Raw genomic sequence first — 22,806 nt, forward strand, 5'->3', positions numbered from 1 at the left:
CATAAAATTGTCAGAGACTCCAGTAACCCAAGTTATAGACTGTTTTCTCTGCTACTGCACGGCAAGCGGTACCGGAGCACCAAGCCAAGGACCAAAAGGCTCCTCAACAGCTTCTACCCAAGCCATAAGACTGCTGAACAATTAATAAAATCGCCACTGGACAATTTACATTTACATTGTACCTACCTCATCCCCATATTGTTTTTATTTACTTTTTTGCGCTTTTGTACACCAGTATTTCTACTTGCACATCATCATCTGCACATCTATCACTCCAGTGTTAATTTGTTAAATTGTAATTACTTTGCTACTATGGCCTATTTATTGCCTTACCTCCTCACGCCATTTGCACACACTGTATATAGATTTTTCTATTGTGTTATTGACTTTATGTTTGTTTATGTGTAACTCTGTGTTGTTGTTTTTGCTGCACTGCTTTGCTTTATCTTGGCCAGGTCGCAGTTGTAAATGAGAACTTGTTCTCAACTGGCCTACCTGGTTAAATAAAGGACTTGTTCTCAACTGGCCTACCTGGTTAAATAAAGGACTTGTTCTCAACTAGCTTACCTGGTTAAATAAAGGACTTGTTCTCAACTAGCCTACCTGGTTAAATAAAGGACTTGTTCTCAACTAGCCTACCTGGTTAAATAAAGGACTTGTTCTCAACTGGCCTACCTGGTTAAATAAAGGACTTGTTCTCAACTAGCCTACCTGGTTAAATAAAGGTGAATTTTTGTAAAAAGAAAAGAAGAAATGGACCCCTCCCCCTTTTGTACAGTGCTGCTACTCGCTGGTTATTATCTATGTATAGTCACTTCACCCCAACCTACATGGACAGATTACCTCAACTAGCCTGTACCCCTGCACCCTGACTTGGTACCGGTGCCCCCTGTATAGCCTCGTTATTGTCATTCTTATTGTGTTACTTTTTATTATTACTTTTTATTTTAGTCTACTTGGTAAATATTTTCTTAACTCTTCTTGAACTGTTTTTTAAGGGCTTGTAAGTAAGCATTTCATGGTAAAGTCTAGACTTGTTGTATTCGACGCATGTGACAAATAAAGTTTGATTTAAATTGACCAATAGAATAGGTAACCTTTAGTAGATGTCAAGTAAACGTCTATTCCACGTTGGTTCAACGTAATTTCAATCAAATGACGTGGAAACGATGTTGATTCAACCAATGCGTGCCCTGTGGGTAGTGATATTGCTGTTCGTTACTCGTCTTGTTGGCTGAGGAAAAGTAAGTGTGGACAGTTATTGTAATATCTTCAAAGTGCGCATCGGAATTCAGTAAGAAAGACGCAAGTCATTGCATGTTCTGTTCAGATGAATTCCCATCATCTAAATGTGATTTCTGTCATTCTGAGCAGCGTGGGTGACCTCTCTAATCAGGTTATGCATCCAATCCATATGGGTCCGGTACATTTCTAGAATGTCTGGTAAATTAAAATGCTGCCAGTCAAATGTCCATGCGCCACATTTTCCTAACGGAAACGCTGACGCAATCGTTGGTCCTTGATGTTTATATTACATTAACACTGTTGTAATGATTCTGTAATTTTATCATCAGTCAGTCGCAGAGCCTCCACTGACACTGGTGGGGTCACCTACCTACCTTCTGTATTATGTCTTGGGTGTTGTTGTGTTAGCGATGATGAGATGCTAATGACTTTAGCTCTGGTTGCTGGTATTAACATGCATTACTCTGTGTGGGTTTGAAGCACAAGGGACTCACTCACATACGATTAGATGGGGGTGTGAGCACGGAATTATGACTAAACTGACTAAATACCCACACTTTCATACAATAGTGATTTTTAGCGATTTATGCCTCAGCATGTTCTCTTTTCTGGTGAGCAGTACCTCCCTAAGGTGGCTGACATGACATCGTTGCTAATGGTATTTCACTTGGCTGTAAGCTTCTGATAATTACCTAATAGCCTCGAACACAGAGGTTAATTCAATTTAGTCTCGTTGCAGTTCAATAAAATGTAGCTTGATGATATTGTGTGTATGTTTGTGTCAGTGGAATTGAGAATAATCTGTCTGTCTGTCTGTCTCTCTCTCTCTCTCTCTCTCTCTCTCTGTCACACTCACTCTCTCCTCCCCCCCTCTCTCTCTTTCTCACTCTCCCTCCCTCTCTTCCCTTGTTCCTTGTCTCCAGTTGATAAGTGGAGGATCTATCGTCAGCGCTGAGGCAGTATGGGACCATGTGACCATGGCCGACCGAGAGTTGGCGTTTAAGGCCGGTGATGTCATCAAGGTGCTGGACGCGTCCAATAAGGACTGGTGGTGGGGTCAGATCGACGAGGAGGAGGGGTGGTTCCCCGCCAGCTTCGTACGGGTGAGTTAGTGATACCTCACGTCACCCTAGTCTCCTGAGTACCCCGATTCACACTATACCCTTGTAGGATCTTGATTTGAGCTAGTTTGCTACAGGAGGAAAATAATCCTGCAGCAACAGGAAATGTGAATTGTTATGTGGATTATAATTATTGGATATATAATTAAGGGATTGATAAGTTTTGGGGGAAAATCATGTCTGAAAGTGTAAATGACAGAAAGTTTTACATTTAAGTTTTAAGTTCTCCTGCAACATGGTGATCAAATTAAGATCCTACATCTGTAGGGAAAAGCCAAGCCAAGCCAAGCTATACTGGGCTGGCCTGGTAACCCATCTACTTTAGTTGCTGGAACCTTGCTAAAAAAGACCAGTATGATATCCAAGCCAGCACAGTACACTTCCTGTTAGCTTCACAGTACACTTCCTGTTAGCTTCACAGTACACTTCCTGTTAGCTTCATACATTACCTGGTAAAGGCTACACACACTACAGCTAAAGAGGACAAACTCTAGTAAACACTTCCTACTTAACTGAGTAAAGGCTCCATACATTACCAAGTCAAGGCTTTCTCCAGACTCCCCAATGGCCATCCCAACCCTGACGACTCCATGTCCAGGGGCTGAACCAATTTCTCCCCACCACCACTACCTCTCCATCCATTGAGTCGATCCAGGCATTGAGTGAACCGGTGTGTTTCTGTCATTCTTTCTCTCTAAGGTCGAACCCCACCCTCCTCAACCCCAAACAAAACAGGTTTTCTATATCAACCCCATAGCAACTGCTCGGTTCCAAAACACTACGTCTAAGGTGCGTTTCCCCAACATCATCAATCAACCATCCAGCCATCCCCCCCCCCCACCACCCACCGCTCAGTCTGCCAACGCAACGTCTCCCAAACATTACCCAATCAATCAACCATCCAGCCATACCCCCCCGCCACCCACCGCTCAGTCTGCCGACACAACGTCTCCCAAACATTACCCAGTCAATCAACCAACGCACAACTAACGTTCCCAAAACCTCCACACAACCTCAGTACAGTACGTAATTCTATTGGTCAGAGAGACAGAGTACATGTACAGTTGAAGTCGGAAGTTTACATACACCTTAGCCAAATACATTTAAACTCAGTTTTTCACAATTCCTGACATTTAATCTTAGTAAAAATTGGAAGAGTACCTGTGGATGTATTTCAAGGCCTACCTTCAAACTCAGTCCCTCTTTGCTTGACATCATGGGAAAATCAAAAGAAATCAGCCAAGACATCAGAAATAAAATTGGAGACCTCCACAAGTCTGGTTCATCCTTGGGAGCAATTTCCAAACGACTGAAGGTACCACGTTCATCTGTACAAACAATAGTACGCATGTATAAACACCATGGGACCACGCAGCCGTCATACCGCTCAGGAAGGAGACGCGTTCTGTCTCCTAGAGATCAACGTACTTTTGCGCAAAAAGTGCAAATCAATCCCAGAACAACAGCAAAGGACCTTGTGAAGATGCTGGAGGAAACAAGTACAAAAGTGTCTATATCCACAGTAAAATGAGTCCTATATCGACATAACCTGAAAGGCCGCTCAGCAAGGAAGAAGCCACTGCTCCAAAACCGGCATAAAAAAGCCAGACTATGGTTTGCAACTGGACATGGGGACAAAGATCGTACTTTTTGGAGAAATGTCCTCTGGTCTGATGAAACAAAAATAGAACTGTTTGGCCATAATGTCCATTGTTATGTTTGGAGGAAAAAGGGGGACGCTTGCAAGCTGAAGAACACCATCCCAACCGTGATGCACAGGGGTGGCAGCATCATGTTGTGGGGGTGATTTGCTGCAGGAGGGACTGGTGCACTTCACAAAATAGATGGCTTCATGAGGAAGGAAAATTATGTGGATATATTGAAGCAACATCTCAAGACATCAGTCAGGAAGTTAAATCTTGGTCGAAAATAGGTCTTCCAAATGGACAATGACCCCAAGCATACTTCCAAAGTTGTGACAAAATGGCTTAATGACAACAAAGTCAAGGTATTGGAGTGGCCATCACAAAGCCCTGACCTCAATCCTATAGAAAATTTGTTGGCAGAACTGAAAAAGCGTGTGTGAGCAAGGAGGCCTACAAACCTGACTCAGTTACACCAGCTCTGTCAGGAGGAATGGGCCAAAATTCACCCAACTTATTGTTGGAAGCTTGTGGAAGGCTACCCGAAACATGTGAGCCAAGTTAAACAATTTAAAGGCAATGCTACCAAATACTAATTGAGTGTATGTAAACTTCTGACCCACTGGGAATGTGATGAAAGAAATAAAAGCTGAAATAAATTGTTCTCTCTACTATTATTTCACATTCTTAAAATAAAGTGGTGATCCTAACTGACCTAAGACAGGGTATTTTTACTAAGATTAAATGTCAGGAATTGTGAAAAACTGAGTTTAAATGTATTTGGCTAAGGTGTATGTAAACTTTCGACTTCAACTGTAGATTGTCTGCTGAGAGGAGGACGGCTCATAATAATGGCTGGAACTGGGCTAATGGAATTATTATATACCATTCCAGCCATTCCGCTCCAGCCATTACCACAAGCCCGTCCTCCCCAACTAAGGTGCCACCAACCTCCTGTGATATGTGCACTGCTCAAAAAAATAAAGGGAACACTTAAACAACACAATGTAACTCCAAGTCAATCACACTTCTGTGAAATCAAACTGTCCACTTAGGAAGCAACACTGATTGACAATACATTTCACATGCTGTTGTGCAAATGGAATAGACAACAGGTGGAAATTATAGGCAATTAGCAAGACACCCCCAATAAAGGAGTGGTTCTGCAGGTGGGGACCACAGACCACTTCTCAGTTCCTATGCTTCCTGGCAGATGTTTTGGTCACTTTTGAATGCTGGCGGTGCTTTCACTCTAGTGGTAGCATGAGACGGAGTCTACAACCCACACAAGTGGCTCAGGAAATGCAGCTCATCCAGGATGGCACATCAATGCGAGCTGTGGCAAGAAGGTTTGCTGTGTCTGTCAGCGTAGTGTCCAGAGCATGGAGGCGCTACCAGGAGACAGGCCAGTACATCAGGAGACGTGGAGGAGGCCGTAGGAGGGCAACAACCCAGCAGCAGGACCGCTTCCTCCGCCTTTGTGCAAGGAGGAACAGGAGAAGCACTGCCAGAGCCCTGCAAAAGGACCTCCAGCAGGCCACAAATGTGCATGTGTCTGCTCAAACGGTCAGAAACAGACTCCATGAGGGTGGTATGAGGGCCCGACGTCCACAGGTGGGGGTTGTGCTTACAGCCCAACACCATGCAGGACGTTTGGCATTTGCCAGAGAACACCAAGATTGGCAAATTCGCCACTGGCGCCCTGTGCTCTTCACAGATGAAAGCAGGTTCACACTGAGCACGTGACAGACGTGACAGAGTTTGGAGATGCCGTGGAGAACATTCTGCTGCCTGCAACATCCTCCAGCATGACCGGTTTGGCGGTGGGTCAGTCATGGTGTGGGGTGGCATTTCTTTGGGGGGCCGCACAGCCCTCCATGTGCTCGCCAGAGGTAGCCTGACTGCCATTAGGTACCGAGATGAGATCTTCAGACCCCTTGTGAGACCATATGCTGGTGCGGTTGGCCCTGGGTTCCTCCTAATGCAAGACAATGCTAGACCTCATGTGGCTGGAGTGTGTCAGCAGTTCCTGCAAGAGGAAGGCATTGATGCTATGGACTGGCCCGCCCGTTCCCCAGACCTGAATCCAATTGAGCACATCTGGGACATCATGTCTCGCTCCATCCACCAACGCCACGTTGCACCACAGACTGTCCAGGAGTTGGCGGATGCTTTAGTCCAGGTCTGGGAGGAGATCCCTCAGGAGACCATCCGCCACCTCATCAGGAGCAAGCCCAGGCGTTGTAGGGAGGTCATACAGGCACGTGGAGGCCACACACACTACTGAGCTTCATTTTGACTTGTTTTAAGGACATTACATCAAAGTTGGATCAGCCTGTAGTGTGGTTTTCCACTTTAATTTTGAGTGTGACTCCAAATCCAGACCTCCATAGGTTGATAAATTGGATTTCCATTGATTATTTTTGTGTGATTTTGTTGTCAGCACATTCAACTATGTAAAAAAAAAGTATTTAATAAGATTATTTATTTCATTCAGATCTAGGATGTGTTGTTTAAGTGTTCCCTTTATCTTTTTGAGCTTTATATATCAGTCACAAGATTGGGAATCATCAGAACACGATGGGTCTATTATAGATTACAGCCTTTAGTTTTTCTCTCTTTTCTATTTACTCTTTATTTTATTCACTATTTTGACTCTTTTTAGTCTGTTTATAACTGAGTCTTCTCCTCCACAATGCTTCTCAAATGACACCCTTTTTACTTATATAGTGCACTACTTTTTACCAGATTCCTATGGTCCCTGATCGAAAGTACTGCACTATAAAGGGAATAGGGTGCCATTTGGGAACACACTCTAGCAGCAGTTGTCTCCACCCGTCTCTCTGCTTGTTGTTGTGAAGCTGCATGGCATCGTGTGTTTGGCATTCCAACCGTCGCCTCTTTGATGTTCAGTTGGCACACAGTGTTTCATCATCAGGTGTTGGCTTGGCTACCGTACCAGGCATCTGATCCCCTACCTCTAACCTAACTCTAATCTACCTCTAACTGAGCGGAGTGTGTGTGTGTGTGTGTGTGTGTGTGTGTCCACAGCTCAATGCTGGAACAAAGAGCCCCTCTGACTCTCTCTCTCTCTCTCTCTCTCTCTCTCTCTCTCTCTCTCTCTCTCTCTCTCTCTCTCTCTAGCTCTCTCTCTCTCTCTCTCTCTCTCTCTCTCTCTCTCTCTCTCTCTCTCACTGACTCTCTCTTTGTCAACTCTCCTCTGAGCCCCAGAGCTGCCAGCTACAACCTGAAACTGGAACAAATGATTAAAAGATGTCTGGAAGAGGAAGCAGTGTTTTCTGTGTTAAAGCCCTCTGATAGCAGTGTGTAGTCATCATTTTATCTCCCATTCAGGAGTGTGTGTGTTGGTCTCCTCAGCTGTGGGTGAACCAGGAGGATGGGGGGGTGGAGCCTGCGGAGGGGACCAGTGAAGTGGCTAACGGTCACCTGGATCCGACCAATGACTGCCTGTGCCTGGGCTCGCCACTTCAGAACCGTGACCAGATGAGAGCCAATGTCATTAATGAGATCATGAGCACAGAGAGACACTACATCAAACACCTCAAGGACATCTGTGAGGTACACACACAAACACACACACACACACACACACTCAGACCACACACACACTCAGACACACACACAATCCTTTGCTCAGCCCCATCCTATTGTATGTATAATTATCTTTCTTCCAGGGCTACCTGCGTCAGTGTAGGAAGAGGGTAGACATGTTTAACGATGACCAGCTGAGGGTGATCTTTGGGAACATCGAGGACATCTACCGTTTCCAGATGGGCTTCGTTAGAGACCTGGAGAAACAATACAACAACGAGGAACCACACCTGTCTGAGATAGGACCCTGCTTTCTAGAACATGTAAGTTACTACCTAGATAGAGCCCTGCTTTCTAGAACATGTAAGTTACTACCTAGATAGGACCCTGCTTTCTAGAACATATAAGTTACTACCTAGATAGGACCCTGCTTTCTAGAACATATAAGTTACTACCTAGATAGAGCCCTGCTTTCTAGAACATGTAAGTTACTAGCTAGATAGAACCCTGCTTTCTAGAACATGTAAGTTACTACCTAGATAGAACCCTGCTTTCTAGAACATGTAAGTTACTACCTAGATATAACCCTGCTTTCTAGAACATATAAGTTACTACCTAGATAGAACCCTGTTTTCTAGAACATGTAAGTTACTACCTAGATAGAACCCTGCTTTCTAGAACATGTAAGTTACTACCTAGATAGAACCCTGCTTTCTAGAACATATAAGTTACTACCTAGATAGAACCCTGCTTTCTAGAACGTGTTATTAAACGCAACACCAAGATTGAAGCCTCCTGAACCACCATATGACTCACAATACCTGCTGCAGGACTTATTGTCTCAAATCACAAATGAACCATCTCCTGATCTCCCCTCCCTTGTTGTTTTGTCCCACAGCAAGATGGCTTCTGGATCTACTCTGAGTACTGTAACAACCACCTGGATGCATGTATGGAGCTGTCCAAGCTGATGAGAGACGGGAGGTACCAGCACTTCTTCGAGGCCTGTCGCCTGCTGCAGCAGATGATCGACATCGCTATCGACGGCTTCCTCCTCACACCGGTACAGAAGATCTGCAAATACCCCCTGCAGCTGGCCGAGCTGCTCAAATACACCCCACAGGAACACAGGTAGGTTTACAGACACACGCACGCACGCACGCACGCACGCACACACACACACACACACACACACACACACACACACACACACACACACACACACACACACACACACACACACACACACACACACACACACACACACACACACAGACACGCACGTACACACACACACACACACACACACACACATATAGTGAGTCATTCAGCTGTATTTGTCTCATCCGGCTCCAGGTCATTCATAGATCAGACTCTCACAGCCAGACAGGGGCAGGGGCCAACACTCTTAACTCTCTCTGCCAGATATCTGTCTCTCTCTATGTCTCTTTCCCTGTCTCTCTTTCCCTGTCTCTCTTTCCCTGTCTGCCTCTCTGTCTGTCTGTCTGTCTGTCTGTCTGTCTGTCTGTCTGTCTGTCTGTCTGTCTGTCTGTCTGTCTGTCTGTCTGTCTGTCTGTCTGTCTGTCTGTCTGTCTGTCTGTCTGTCTGTCTGTCTGTCTGTCTGTCTTTTTCTTTGTATGTCTCTCTCTTTCTGTCTCTCTCTCTCTCTGTCTCTCTCTCTCTGTCTCTCTGTCTCTCTCTGTGTCTCTGTCTGTGTCAGGCTGTGAGGAGTGTGTGGAGAGGTGTAGTGAGTCTGGCAGATGGAGGATAGAGCTCTTCCACAGATACAGACATACACACTTACTAACACACACATTGATGTGGCACAAACCTGTCGCAATAGCGGCTACTGTAAGGTGTGATTCAACCCTCTAATGTGTGTTCTGTCTCCATAGTGACTATTGCTACGTGGTGGCTGTATTGTGTGTTCTGTCTCCATAGTGACTATTGCTACGTGGTGGCTGTAATGTGTTCTGTCTCCATAGTGACTATTGTTACGTGGTGGCTGTAATGTGTTCTGTCTCCATGGTAACTATTACTACGTGGTGGCTGTAATGTGTTCTGTCTCCATAGTGACTATTGCTACGTGGTGGTTGTAATGTGTGTTCTGTCTCCATAGTGACTATTGCTACGTGGTGGTTGTAATGTGTGTTCTGTCTCCATAGTGACTATTGCTACGTGGTGGTTGTAATGTGTGTTCTGTCTCCATAGTGACTATTGCTACGTGGTGGTTGTAATGTGTGTTCTGTCTCCATAGTGACTATTGTTACGTGGTGGCTGTAATGTGTGTTCTGTCTCCATAGTGACTACTGTTACGTGGTGGTTGTAATGTGTTCTGTCTCCATAGTGACTATTGCTACGTGGTGGCTGTAATGTGTGTTCTGTCTCCATAGTGACTACTGTTACGTGGTGGTTGTAATGTGTTCTGTCTCCATAGTGACTATTGTTACGTGGTGGCTGTAATGTGTTCTGTCTCCATGGTAACTATTACTACGTGGTGGTTGTAATGTGTTCTGTCTCCATAGTGACTATTGTTACGTGGTGGTTGTAATGTGTGTTCTGTCTCCATAGTGACTATTGCTATGTGGTGGTTGTAATGTGTGTTCTGTCTCCATAGTGACTATTGTTACGTGGGGGCTGTAATGTGTTCTGTCTCCATAGTGACTATTGCTACGTGGTTGCTGTAATGTGTTCTGTCTCCATAGTGACTATTGCTACGTGGTGGTTGTAATGTGTGTTCTGTCTCCATAGTGACTATTGTTACGTGGGGGCTGTAATGTGTTCTGTCTCCATAGTGACTATTGCTACGTGGTGGCTGTAATGTGTTCTGTCTCCATAGTGACTATTGCTACGTGGTGGCTGTAATGTGTTCTGTCTCCATAGTGACTATTGCTACGTGGTGGTTGTAATGTGTGTTCTGTCTCCATAGTGACTATTGCTACGTGGTGGCTGTAATGTGTTCTGTCTCCATAGTGACTATTGCTACGTGGTGGCTGTAATGTGTGTTCTGTCTCCATAGTGACTACTGTTACGTGGTGGTTGTAATGTGTTCTGTCTCCATAGTGACTATTGTTACGTGGTGGCTGTAATGTGTTCTGTCTCCATGGTAACTATTACTACGTGGTGGTTGTAATGTGTTCTGTCTCCATAGTGACTATTGTTACGTGGTGGTTGTAATGTGTGTTCTGTCTCCATAGTGACTATTGCTACGTGGTGGTTGTAATGTGTGTTCTGTCTCCATAGTGACTATTGTTACGTGGGGGCTGTAATGTGTTCTGTCTCCATAGTGACTATTGCTACGTGGTTGCTGTAATGTGTTCTGTCTCCATAGTGACTATTGCTACGTGGTGGTTGTAATGTGTGTTCTGTCTCCATAGTGACTATTGTTACGTGGGGGCTGTAATGTGTTCTGTCTCCATAGTGACTATTGCTACGTGGTGGTTGTAATGTGTGTTCTGTCTCCATAGTGACTATTGCTACGTGGTGGTTGTAATGTGTGTTCTGTCTCCATAGTGACTATTGCTACGTGGTGGTTGTAATGTGTGTTCTGTCTCCATAGTGACTATTGCTACGTGGTGGTTGTAATGTGTGTTCTGTCTCCATAGTGACTATTGTTACGTGGTGGTTGTAATGTGTTCTGTCTCCATAGTGACTATTGCTACGTGGTGGCTGTAATGTGTTCTGTCTCCATAGTGACTATTGCTACGTGGTGGTTGTAATGTGTGTTCTGTCTCCATAGTGACTATTGCTACGTGGTGGTTGTAATGTGTGTTCTGTCTCCATAGTGACTATTGCTACGTGGTGGTTGTAATGTGTTCTGTCTCCATGGTGACTATTGCTACGTGGTGGTTGTAATGTGTGTTCTGTCTCCATAGTGACTATTGCTACGTGGTGGCTGTAATGTGTGTTCTGTCTCCATAGTGACTATTGCTACGTGGTGGCTGTAATGTGTTCTGTCTCCATAGTGACTATTGCTACGTGGTGGCTGTAATGTGTTCTGTCTCCATAGTGACTATTGCTACGTGGTGGCTGTAATGTGTTCTGTCTCCATAGTGACTATTGCTACGTGGTGGCTGTAATGTGTTCTGTCTCCATAGTGACTATTGCTACGTGGTGGTTGTAATGTGTGTTCTGTCTCCATAGTGACTATTGCTACGTGGTGGTTGTAATGTGTGTTCTGTCTCCATAGTGACTATTGCTACGTGGTGGCTGTAATGTGTTCTGTCTCCATAGTGACTATTGCTACGTGGTGGTTGTAATGTGTTCTGTCTCCATAGTGACTATTGCTACGTGGTGGCTGTAATGTGTTCTGTCTCCATAGTGACTATTGCTACGTGGTGGTTGTAATGTGTGTTCTGTCTCCATAGTGACTATTGCTACGTGGTGGCTGTAATGTGTTCTGTCTCCATAGTGACTATTGCTACGTGGTGGTTGTAATGTGTTCTGTCTCCATAGTGACTATTGCTACGTGGTGGCTGTAATGTGTTCTGTCTCCATAGTGACTATTGCTACGTGGTGGCTGTAATGTGTTCTGTCTCCATAGTGACTATTGCTACGTGGTGGTTGTAATGTGTTCTGTCTCCATAGTGACTATTGCTACGTGGTGGTTGTAATGTGTTCTGTCTCCATAGTGACTATTGCTACGTGGTGTTGTAATGTTGTCTGTCTCCATAGTGACTATTGCTACGTGGTAGCTGTAATGTGTTCTCTCTCCATAGTGACTATTGCTACGTGGTGGCTGTAATGTGTGTTCTGTCTCCATAGTGACTATTGCTACGTGGTGGCTGTAATGTGTGTTCTGTCTCCATAGTGACTATTGCTATGTGGTGGCTGTAATGTGTGTTCTGTCTCCATAGTGACTATTGCTACGTGGTGGCTGTAATGTGTGTTCTGTCTCCATAGTGACTATTGCTACGTGGTGGCTGTAATGTGTGTTCTGTCTCCATAGTGACTATTGCTACGTGGTGGCTGTAATGTGTTCTGTCTCCATAGTGACTATTGCTACGTGGTGGCTGTAATGTGTGTTCTGTCTCCATAGTGACTATTGCTACGTGGTGGCTGTAATGCATGATCTATGTCCATAGTGACTATTGCTACGTGGTGGTTGTAATGTGTGTTCTGTCTCCATAGTGACTATCGTTACGTGGCGGCGGCGCTGGCGGTGATGCGTAACGTCACTCAGCAGATCAACGAGAGGAAAAGGAGGCTGGAGAACATTGACAAGATTGCCCAATGGCAGGCCTCCGTCCTGGACTGGGAGGTACGTACTGTACACCACTCTGAACGAACCATCCCTCAACGGAGTGTGTGTGTGTGTGTGTGTTTAAAACAAGCGTCTTTAGGTTCTTGAATAGTGCTAAATAAAGCCATGTAATATTATTGTCCCCAGGGTGATGACATCCTGGACCGGAGCTCAGAGTTGATCTATACAGGAGAAATGTCTTGGATCTACCAGCCCTATGGACGCAGTCAGCAACGAGTCTTCTTCCTCTTTGATCACCAGCTGGTCCTCTGTAAGAAGGTAGGAAACCTCCCCTCTCTGTCCTGCTCCAAACCAGTTCTGGTATATGTAGAAGGAATGAAACTCCTCTCTGTCCTGCTCCAAACCAGTTCTGGTATATGTAGAAGGAATGAAACTCCTCTCTGTCCTTCTCCAAACCAGTTCTGGTATATGTAGAAGGAATGAAACTCCTCTCTGTCCTGCTCCAAACCAGTTCTGGTATATGTTGAAGGTATGAAACCTCCCCTCTCTGTCCTGCTCCAAACCAGTTCTGGTATATGTTGAAGGTAGGAAACTCCTCTCTGTCCTGCTCCAAACCAGTTCTGGTATATGTAGAAGGAATGAAACTCCTCTCTGTCCTGCTCCAAACCAGTTCTGGTATATGTTGAAGGTATGAAACCTCCCCTCTCTGTCCTGCTCCAAACCAGTTCTGGTATATGTTGAAGGTAGGAAACTCCTCTCTGTCCTGCTCCAAACCAGTTCTGGTATATGTAGAAGGAATGAAACTCCTCTCTGTCCTGCTCCAAACCAGTTCTGGTATATGTAGAAGGTATGAAACCTCCCCTCTGTCCTGCTCCAAACCAGTTCTGGTATATGTAGAAGGTATGAAACCTCCCCTCTCTGTCCTACTCCAAACCAGTTCTGGTATATGTAGAAGGTAGGAAACCTCCCCTCTCTGTCCTGCTCCAAACCAGTTCTGGTATATGTAGAAGGTATGAAACCTCCCCTCTTTGTCCTGCTCCAAACCAGTTCTGGTATATGTAGAAGGAATGAAACTCCTCTCTGTCCTGCTCCAAACCAGTTCTGGTATATGTAGAAGGAATGAAACTCCTCTCTGTCCTGCTCCAAACCAGTTCTGGTATATGTAGAAGGTATGAAACCTCCCCTCTCTGTCCTGCTCCAAACCAGTTCTGGTATATGTAGAAGGAATGAAACTCCTCTCTGTCCTTCTCCAAACCAGTTCTGGTATATGTAGAAGGAATGAAACTCCTCTCTGTCCTGCTCCAAACCAGTTCTGGTATATGTAGAAGGAATGAAACTCCTCTCTGTCCTGCTCCAAACCAGTTCTGGTATATGTTGAAGGTATGAAACCTCCCCTCTCTGTCCTGCTCCAAACCAGTTCTGGTATATGTTGAAGGTAGGAAACTCCTCTCTGTCCTGCTCCAAACCAGTTCTGGTATATGTAGAAGGAATGAAACTCCTCTCTGTCCTGCTCCAAACCAGTTCTGGTATACGTAGAAGGAATGAAACTCCTCTCTGTCCTGCTCCAAACCAGTTCTGGTATATGTAGAGGGAATGAAACTCCTCTCTGTCCTGCTCCAAACCAGTTCTGGTATATGTAGAAGGAATGAAACTCCTCTCTGTCCTGCTCCAAACCAGTTCTGGTATATGTAGAAGGAATGAAACTCCTCTCTGTCCTGCTCCAAACCAGTTCTGGTATATGTAGAAGGAATGAAACTCCTCTCTGTCCTGCTCCAAACCAGTTCTGGTATATGTAGAAGGAATGAAACTCCTCTCTGTCCTGCTCCAAACCAGTTCTGGTATATGTAGAAGGTATGAAACCTCCTCTCTCTGTCTTGCTCCAAACCAGTTATGGTATATGTAGAAGGAATGAAACTCCTCTCTGTCCTGCTCCAAACCAGTTCTGGTATATGTAGAAGGAATGAAACTCCTCTCTGTCCTGCTCCAAACCAGTTCTGGTATATGTAGAAGGTATGAAACCTCCCCTCTGTCCTGCTCCAAACCAGTTCTGGTATATGTAGAAGGTATGAAACCTCCCCTCTCTGTCCTACTCCAAACCAGTTCTGGTATATGTAGAAGGTAGGAAACCTCCCCTCTCTGTCCTGCTCCAAACCAGTTCTGGTATATGTAGAAGGTATGAAACCTCCCCTCTCTGTCCTGCTCCAAACCAGTTCTGGTATATGTAGAAGGAATGAAACTCCTCTCTGTCCTGCTCCAAACCAGTTCTGGTATATGTAGAAGGAATGAAACTCCTCTCTGTCCTGCTCCAAACCAGTTCTGGTATATGTAGAAGGTATGAAACCTCCCCTCTCTGTCCTGCTCCAAACCAGTTCTGGTATATGTAGAAGGAATGAAACTCCTCTCTGTCCTGCTCCAAACCAGTTCTGGTATATGTAGAAGGAATGAAACTCCTCTCTGTCCTGCTCCAAACCAGTTCTGGTATATGTAGAAGGAATGAAACTCCTCTCTGTCCTGCTCCAAACCAGTTCTGGTATATGTAGAGGGAATGAAACTCCTCTCTGTCCTGCTCCAAACCAGTTCTGGTATATGTAGAAGGAATGAAACTCCTCTCTGTCCTGCTCCAAACCAGTTCTGGTATATGTAGAAGGAATGAAACTCCTCTCTGTCCTGCTCCAAACCAGTTCTGGTATATGTAGAAGGAATGAAACTCCTCTCTGTCCTGCTCCAAACCAGTTCTGGTATATGTAGAAGGAATGAAACTCCTCTCTGTCCTGCTCCAAACCAGTTCTGGTATATGTAGAAGGTATGAAACTCCTCTCTGTCCTGCTCCAAACCAGTTCTGGTATATGTAGAAGGAATGAAACTCCTCTCTGTCCTGCTCCAAACCAGTTCTGGTATATGTAGAAGGAATGAAACTCCTCTCTGTCCTGCTCCAAACCAGTTCTGGTATATGTAGAAGGAATGAAACTCCTCTCTGTCCTGCTCCAAACCAGTTCTGGTATATGTTGAAGGAATGAAACTCCTCTCTGTCCTGCTCCAAACCAGTTCTGGTATATGTAGAAGGTATGAAACCTCCCCTCTCTGTCCTGCTCCAAACCAGTTCTGGTATATGTTGAAGGTAGGAAACTCCTCTCTGTCCTGCTCCAAACCAGTTCTGGTATATGTAGAAGGAATGAAACTCCTCTCTGTCCTGCTCCAAACCAGTTCTGGTATATGTAGAAGGAATGAAACTCCTCTCTGTCCTGCTCCAAACCAGTTCTGGTATATGTAGAAGGAATGAAACTCCTCTCTGTCCTGCTCCAAACCAGTTCTGGTATATGTAGAAGGAATGAAACTCCTCTCTGTCCTGCTCCAAACCAGTTCTGGTATATGTAGAAGGAATGAAACTCCTCTCTGTCCTGCTCCAAACCAAGAGGAGAAACTCTCATTAGAATTACTGTTCTCAACACGCATCTACAGCGCAAGGAATGATGGCCTGTGTCCTAACATGGTCATCCTCCACACACACACACACACACACACACACACACACACACACACACACACACACACACACACACACACACACACACACACACACACACACACACACACACACACACACACACACACACACACACTGCTCGGGGATGTCTGCAGAACATGCTTAATTATGAATCCCTCATCTTTGTTCTTGAGTTTCTTATTCACGATGTACAACACAACATGTGTAATGGCTGCCCTCAGGGTGTTTCTGGCATGTTCTTCTCTCTCTTCCTTCCTTCCTTCCTTCCTCCTCTCATCCTCTCTATACTAAGGGCAGTATTGTTCCCATCTCCGTCTCATTGTGTTGAATGACCACTGGTATGAGAAGTCTATAATTCACAGCTATGCATATCTCTGTTGCTTAATGGTTTAGCTTGAGGTTTGTGAGCTAGCTTTAAACCAGGGTTTTGTTTTTGTTGTTGAGGACAGAGAAGAGGGAGAGAGACAAAGAGAAAGAGGGAGAGAGAGAGAAAAAGAAAGAGAGAGAGAGAGAAGAGGAGAGGATAGGGCTTTGTTGTTGAAAGTTTGAAGAGTTGTGTGTTTTTGTGGCAGATGGAGAGGGTTGCATAAGAGGATAAAATGGGGAAACGTCTGCAGGCTAAAACCATTCAGAGACACAACACACACACACACACACACACACACACACACACACACACACACACACACACACACACACACACACACACACACACACACACACACACACACACACACACACACACACACACACACACACACACAACCTGGCACCACTTCCTTCTCTCTCCTCTAGGATCTGATTCATAGGGACATCCTGTACTATAAGGGCCTAACACCACCTCTCTCTCCTCTAGGATCTGATTCGTAGGGACATCCTGTACTATAAGGGCCTAACACCACCTCTCTCTCCTCTAGGATCTGATTCATAGGGACATCCTGTACTATAAGGGCCTAACACCACCTCTCTCTCCTCTAGGATCTGATTCATAGGGACATCCTGTACTATAAGGGCCTAACACCACCTCTCTCTCCTCTAGGATCTGATTCATAGGGACATCCTGTACTATAAGGGCCTAACACCACCTCTCTCTCCTCTAGGATCTGATTCATAGGGACATCCTGTACTATAAGGGCCTAACACCACCTCTCTCTCCTCTAGGATCTGATTCATAGGGACATCCTGTACTATAAGGGCCTAACACCACCTCTCTCTCCTCTAGGATCTGATTCATAGGGACATCCTGTACTATAAGGGCCTAACACCACCTCTCTCTCCTCTAGGATCTGATTCGTAGGGACATCCTGTACTATAAGGGCCTAACACCACCTCTCTCTCCTCTAGGATCTGATTCGTAGGGACATCCTGTACTATAAGGGCCTAACACCACCTCTCTCTCCTCTAGGATCTGATTCATAGGGACATCCTGTACTATAAGGGCCTGACACCACCTCTCTCTCCTCTAGGATCTGATTCATAGGGACATCCTGTACTATAAGGGCCTGACACCACCTCTCTCTCCTCTAGGATCTGATTCATAAGGACATCCTGTACTATAAGGGCCTAACACCACCTCTCTCTCCTCTAGGATCTGATTCATAGGGACATCCTGTACTATAAGGGCCTAACACCACCTCTCTCTCCAGGATCTGATTCGTAGGGACATCCTGTACTATAAGGGCCTAACACCACCTCTCTCTCCTCTAGGATCTGATTCATAGGGACATCCTGTACTATAAGGGCCTAACACCACCTCTCTCTCCTCTAGGATCTGATTCGTAGGGACATCCTGTACTATAAGGGCCTAACACCACCTCTCTCTCCTCTAGGATCTGATTCATAGGGACATCCTGTACTATAAGGGCCTAACACCACCTCTCTCTCCTCTAGGATCTGATTCATAGGGACATCCTGTACTATAAGGGCCTAACACCACCTCTCTCTCCTCTAGGATCTGATTCATAGGGACATCCTGTACTATAAGGGCCTAACACCACCTCTCTCTCCTCTAGGATCTGATTCATAGGGACATCCTGTACTATAAGGGCCTAACACCACCTCTCTCTCCTCTAGGATCTGATTCATAGGGACATCCTGTACTATAAGGGCCTAACACCACCTCTCTCTCCTCTAGGATCTGATTCGTAGGGACATCCTGTACTATAAGGGCCTAACACCACCTCTCTCTCCTCTAGGATCTGATTCGTAGGGACATCCTGTACTATAAGGGCCTAACACCACCTCTCTCTCCTCTAGGATCTGATTCGTAGGGACATCCTGTACTATAAGGGCCTAACACCACCTCTCTCTCCTCTAGGATCTGATTCATAGGGACATCCTGTACTATAAGGGCCTGACACCACCTCTCTCTCCTCTAGGATCTGATTCATAGGGACATCCTGTACTATAAGGGCCTAACACCACCTCTCTCTCCTCTAGGATCTGATTCATAAGGACATCCTGTACTATAAGGGCCTAACACCACCTCTCTCTCCTCTAGGATCTGATTCATAGGGACATCCTGTACTATAAGGGCCTAACACCACCTCTCTCTCCAGGATCTGATTCGTAGGGACATCCTGTACTATAAGGGCCTAACACCACCTCTCTCTCCTCTAGGATCTGATTCATAGGGACATCCTGTACTATAAGGGCCTAACACCACCTCTCTCTCCTCTAGGATCTGATTCGTAGGGACATCCTGTACTATAAGGGCCTAACACCACCTCTCTCTCCTCTAGGATCTGATTCATAGGGACATCCTGTACTATAAGGGCCTAACACCACCTCTCTCTCCTCTAGGATCTGATTCATAGGGACATCCTGTACTATAAGGGCCTAACACCACCTCTCTCTCCTCTAGGATCTGATTCATAGGGACATCCTGTACTATAAGGGCCTAACACCACCTCTCTCTCCTCTAGGATCTGATTCATAGGGACATCCTGTACTATAAGGGCCTAACACCACCTCTCTCTCCTCTAGGATCTGATTCATAGGGACATCCTGTACTATAAGGGCCTAACACCACCTCTCTCTCCTCTAGGATCTGATTCGTAGGGACATCCTGTACTATAAGGGCCTAACACCACCTCTCTCTCCTCTAGGATCTGATTCGTAGGGACATCCTGTACTATAAGGGCCTAACACCACCTCTCTCTCCTCTAGGATCTGATTCGTAGGGACATCCTGTACTATAAGGGCCTAACACCACCTCTCTCTCCTCTAGGATCTGATTCATAGGGACATCCTGTACTATAAGGGCCTAACACCACCTCTCTCTCCTCTAGGATCTGATTCATAGGGACATCCTGTACTATAAGGGCCTAACACCACCTCTCTCTCCTCTAGGATCTGATTCGTAGGGACATCCTGTACTATAAGGGCCGTATCGACATGGACCGTTATGACGTGCGGGACGCCATCGATGGTCGTGACGAAGACTTCAACGTGAGCGTGAAGAACGCGTTCAAATTGCACAACAAAGACAGCGAGGAGCTCCACATCTTCCTGTCCAAGAAACAGGAGGAGAAGCTACGATGGCTCAGGGCTTTCCACGAGGAGAGGAAGATGGTGCAGGAGGATGAGAAAATCGGTTAGACACACACACACACACACACACACACACACACACACACACACACACACACACACACACACACACACACACACACACACACACACACACACACACACACACACACACACACACACACACACACACACACCACTTATACGCATACACACACACCACTTATACTATACTCACACAAACATACACACACACAGCACTTATACTCACACAAACGCACACACACACACCACTTATACTCACACAAACAACCACAGACACACACCACTTATACTCACGCACACACACACACACAAACACACACACACACATACACACACACACCACTTATACTCACACTCACCTTCTTGATGTTTCTCAGTCACACATTCTTCACCTACTTGAGATGATGTCAAATGTTCATTTTACGTTGAACAAAGAGGGTCTATTCTATTCTATTCTATTTGTGTGCAGACGGTAGGCTTGCAGTCATGGTGTACACTCTGCATTAAGTCAAGGTTACCATAGAGCCTGTGTGTTTCAGGGTTTGAGATCTCGGAGTACCAGAAGCGTCAGGCAGCCCTGACTGTGAGGAAGGTGTCTAAACAGAAAGGTGAGACATCACGAAGATACCAGGTGATTCTCTCTCTCTCTCTTCTCTCTGACACTCTGTCTTCTCATCGCTGTTTACTTAACAAGCCTCACACACACTTTTACCTACGCCTCTCGTGCACACACACACACACCCCGTACATACACATCCGCACATCACTCTTTTACCGTAAATACACACCGCACATCACTCTTTTACCGTAAATACACACCGCACATCACTCTTTTACCGTAAATACACACCGCACATCACTCTTTTACCGTAAATACACACCGCACATCACTCTTTTACCGTAAATACACGCCGCACATCACTCTTTTACCGTAAATACACACCGCACATCACTCTTTTACCGTAAATACACACCGCACATCACTCTTTTACCGTAAATACACACCGCACATCACTCTTTTACCGTAAATACACGCCGCACATCACTCTTTTACCGTAAATACACACCGCACATCACTCTTTTACCGTAAATACACACCGCACATCACTCTTTTACCGTAAATACACATCCGCACATCACTCTTTTACCGTAAATACACGCCGCACATCACTCTTTTACCGTAAATACAAGCCGCACATCACTCTTTTACCATAAATACACACCGCACATCACTCTTTTACCGTAAATACACGCCGCACATCACTCTTTTACCGTAAATACACATCCGCACATCACTCTTTTACCATAAATACACGCCGCACATCACTCTTTTACCGTAAATACACACCGCACATCACTCTTTTACCGTAAATACACATCCGCACATCACTCTTTTACCGTAAATACACGCCGCACATCACTCTTTTACCGTAAATACAAGCCACACATCACTCTTTTACCATAAATACACACCGCACATCACTCTTTTACCGTAAATACACACCGCACATCACTCTTTTACCGTAAATACACACCGCACATCACTCTTTTACCGTAAATACACACCGCACATCACTCTTTTACCTATGCCTCTCACCATGTGTGACCTGATCTTCGGCTTTCTGTTTACAAATCGATTTACAACCGTTCAAAAAGCGTCAAATCTAGTCACACATAGTTTTCCAGCAGAGACTTGTGAATCAAACAACTGCTAAACACCTATGAAAAGACAGAGGGTTTTATGCATGGTGAATATTAAAGAATATTTTTCATGAAGTGAAAATGCAGAAGGTGTAAAGAAGGCCAGTTGGATGTTGTTTGCCATTGTTGATGTGACGCGTGTTTTGTACCGTTAGACTCATCAACAGATGTGTGTGGTCTCTGTGAATGTTGTTTCTGTTTAGATGGCCCATTCCTCAGTCTAGGGGCTCTATTGGAATGAAATTGTCTATGGAAGAGAGATGTGCCATTTGTACCATATTTAGAAGCATAAAAAACAATTGGTCCCCTCCCCATTTTATTTCATTTAATAAAAAACCAAGTGTAGCCTACCCTCCCCTTAATTAAGGCTGGTTTCTAAGCATTGCATTTGTCCTGGCCATTAGCCAGGTAGCCTCTGGATACAGGGCTTTTAAATGGTCTACTGAGAGTGACGGTTTTTACCCTCATGCTTTTTCAATTGACATACCTGCATACTTCATTTAGCTTGTTCAGTAGGTTATCCATCCCCATTCTCAAAGAGCGCCCCTCGTTTGATTACCAAAGACACATTCCTCCAAACTATTCAGTCCTCCTATAATGCTTTATCAACGGCAGATTGTTTTGAGGATCTGCCTTGCACATAGGCAACGATACGATCGACAGTATCCTAGTATTTTGTATAGATGTGTCAGTGTTATGCGTAAAGACATTTAGACCTACCTGTGCACACAGTGCCATGGAACGAGAGATGCTCTTTATGACATTATGCTTCTGACCCCACCCTATTTATAAATATTGTTGCTGTTTAAAAAAATAAAGTTTTGTTTTCCGTTTCATATCAAGCCCTCTGTAGCGCTACCCTTACCAAGGCTGGTTCAACAGCGATGTGTCTTGTCTTTTTTATCCTGGCCTTGCAACGCAGCCCATCCATAAAAGGTGTTTCAATTTCCTATTCGTCAGAGTACCTTGAATTGAAAATATACTGGCACATCCAAAAACATACACCCATATGCTTACCTGCTTGCTTCCCTTCGCTTGTTCAAGTATCCATCCCCATCTCCAAAGAGCCCCTCTCCTCAGGTGACCAAAGACGCGCGCCTCCAAACTTATTTAAGTTGTTCAGTCCTATAACGCAGCATCAGCGGTAGTCCTAGGTTATATCTGGCTTATTGAGAACGTGCCTCACACATACAATACAATTTACGGTAACCTATAATGTTTTAGTTTAGGAGAATTGCGATGCGCTTGTAGGCTAGGCTT

The 22,806-nt window shown here is 45.1% G+C and overlaps 1 protein-coding gene across 1 annotated transcript in view; it reads left to right on the forward strand.

Moving 5' to 3' along the window:
• The window catches only part of LOC106604273 (uncharacterized), a 103,332-nt gene that overhangs the window by 76,091 nt on the left and 4,435 nt on the right, over positions 1-22,806 (forward strand). The window contains 9 exon segments of the mRNA XM_045717909.1: positions 2,169-2,348; positions 3,066-3,155; positions 7,388-7,588; positions 7,705-7,884; positions 8,460-8,692; positions 12,692-12,821; positions 12,951-13,082; positions 19,621-19,864; positions 20,385-20,453. Coding sequence (XP_045573865.1) covers positions 2,169-2,348; positions 3,066-3,155; positions 7,388-7,588; positions 7,705-7,884; positions 8,460-8,692; positions 12,692-12,821; positions 12,951-13,082; positions 19,621-19,864; positions 20,385-20,453 — 1,459 coding nt within the window.

This window comes from Salmo salar, chromosome ssa05 (genome assembly GCF_905237065.1).
Source record: "Salmo salar chromosome ssa05, Ssal_v3.1, whole genome shotgun sequence".
In the NCBI taxonomy this organism is placed as follows: Eukaryota; Metazoa; Chordata; class Actinopteri; order Salmoniformes; family Salmonidae; genus Salmo; species Salmo salar.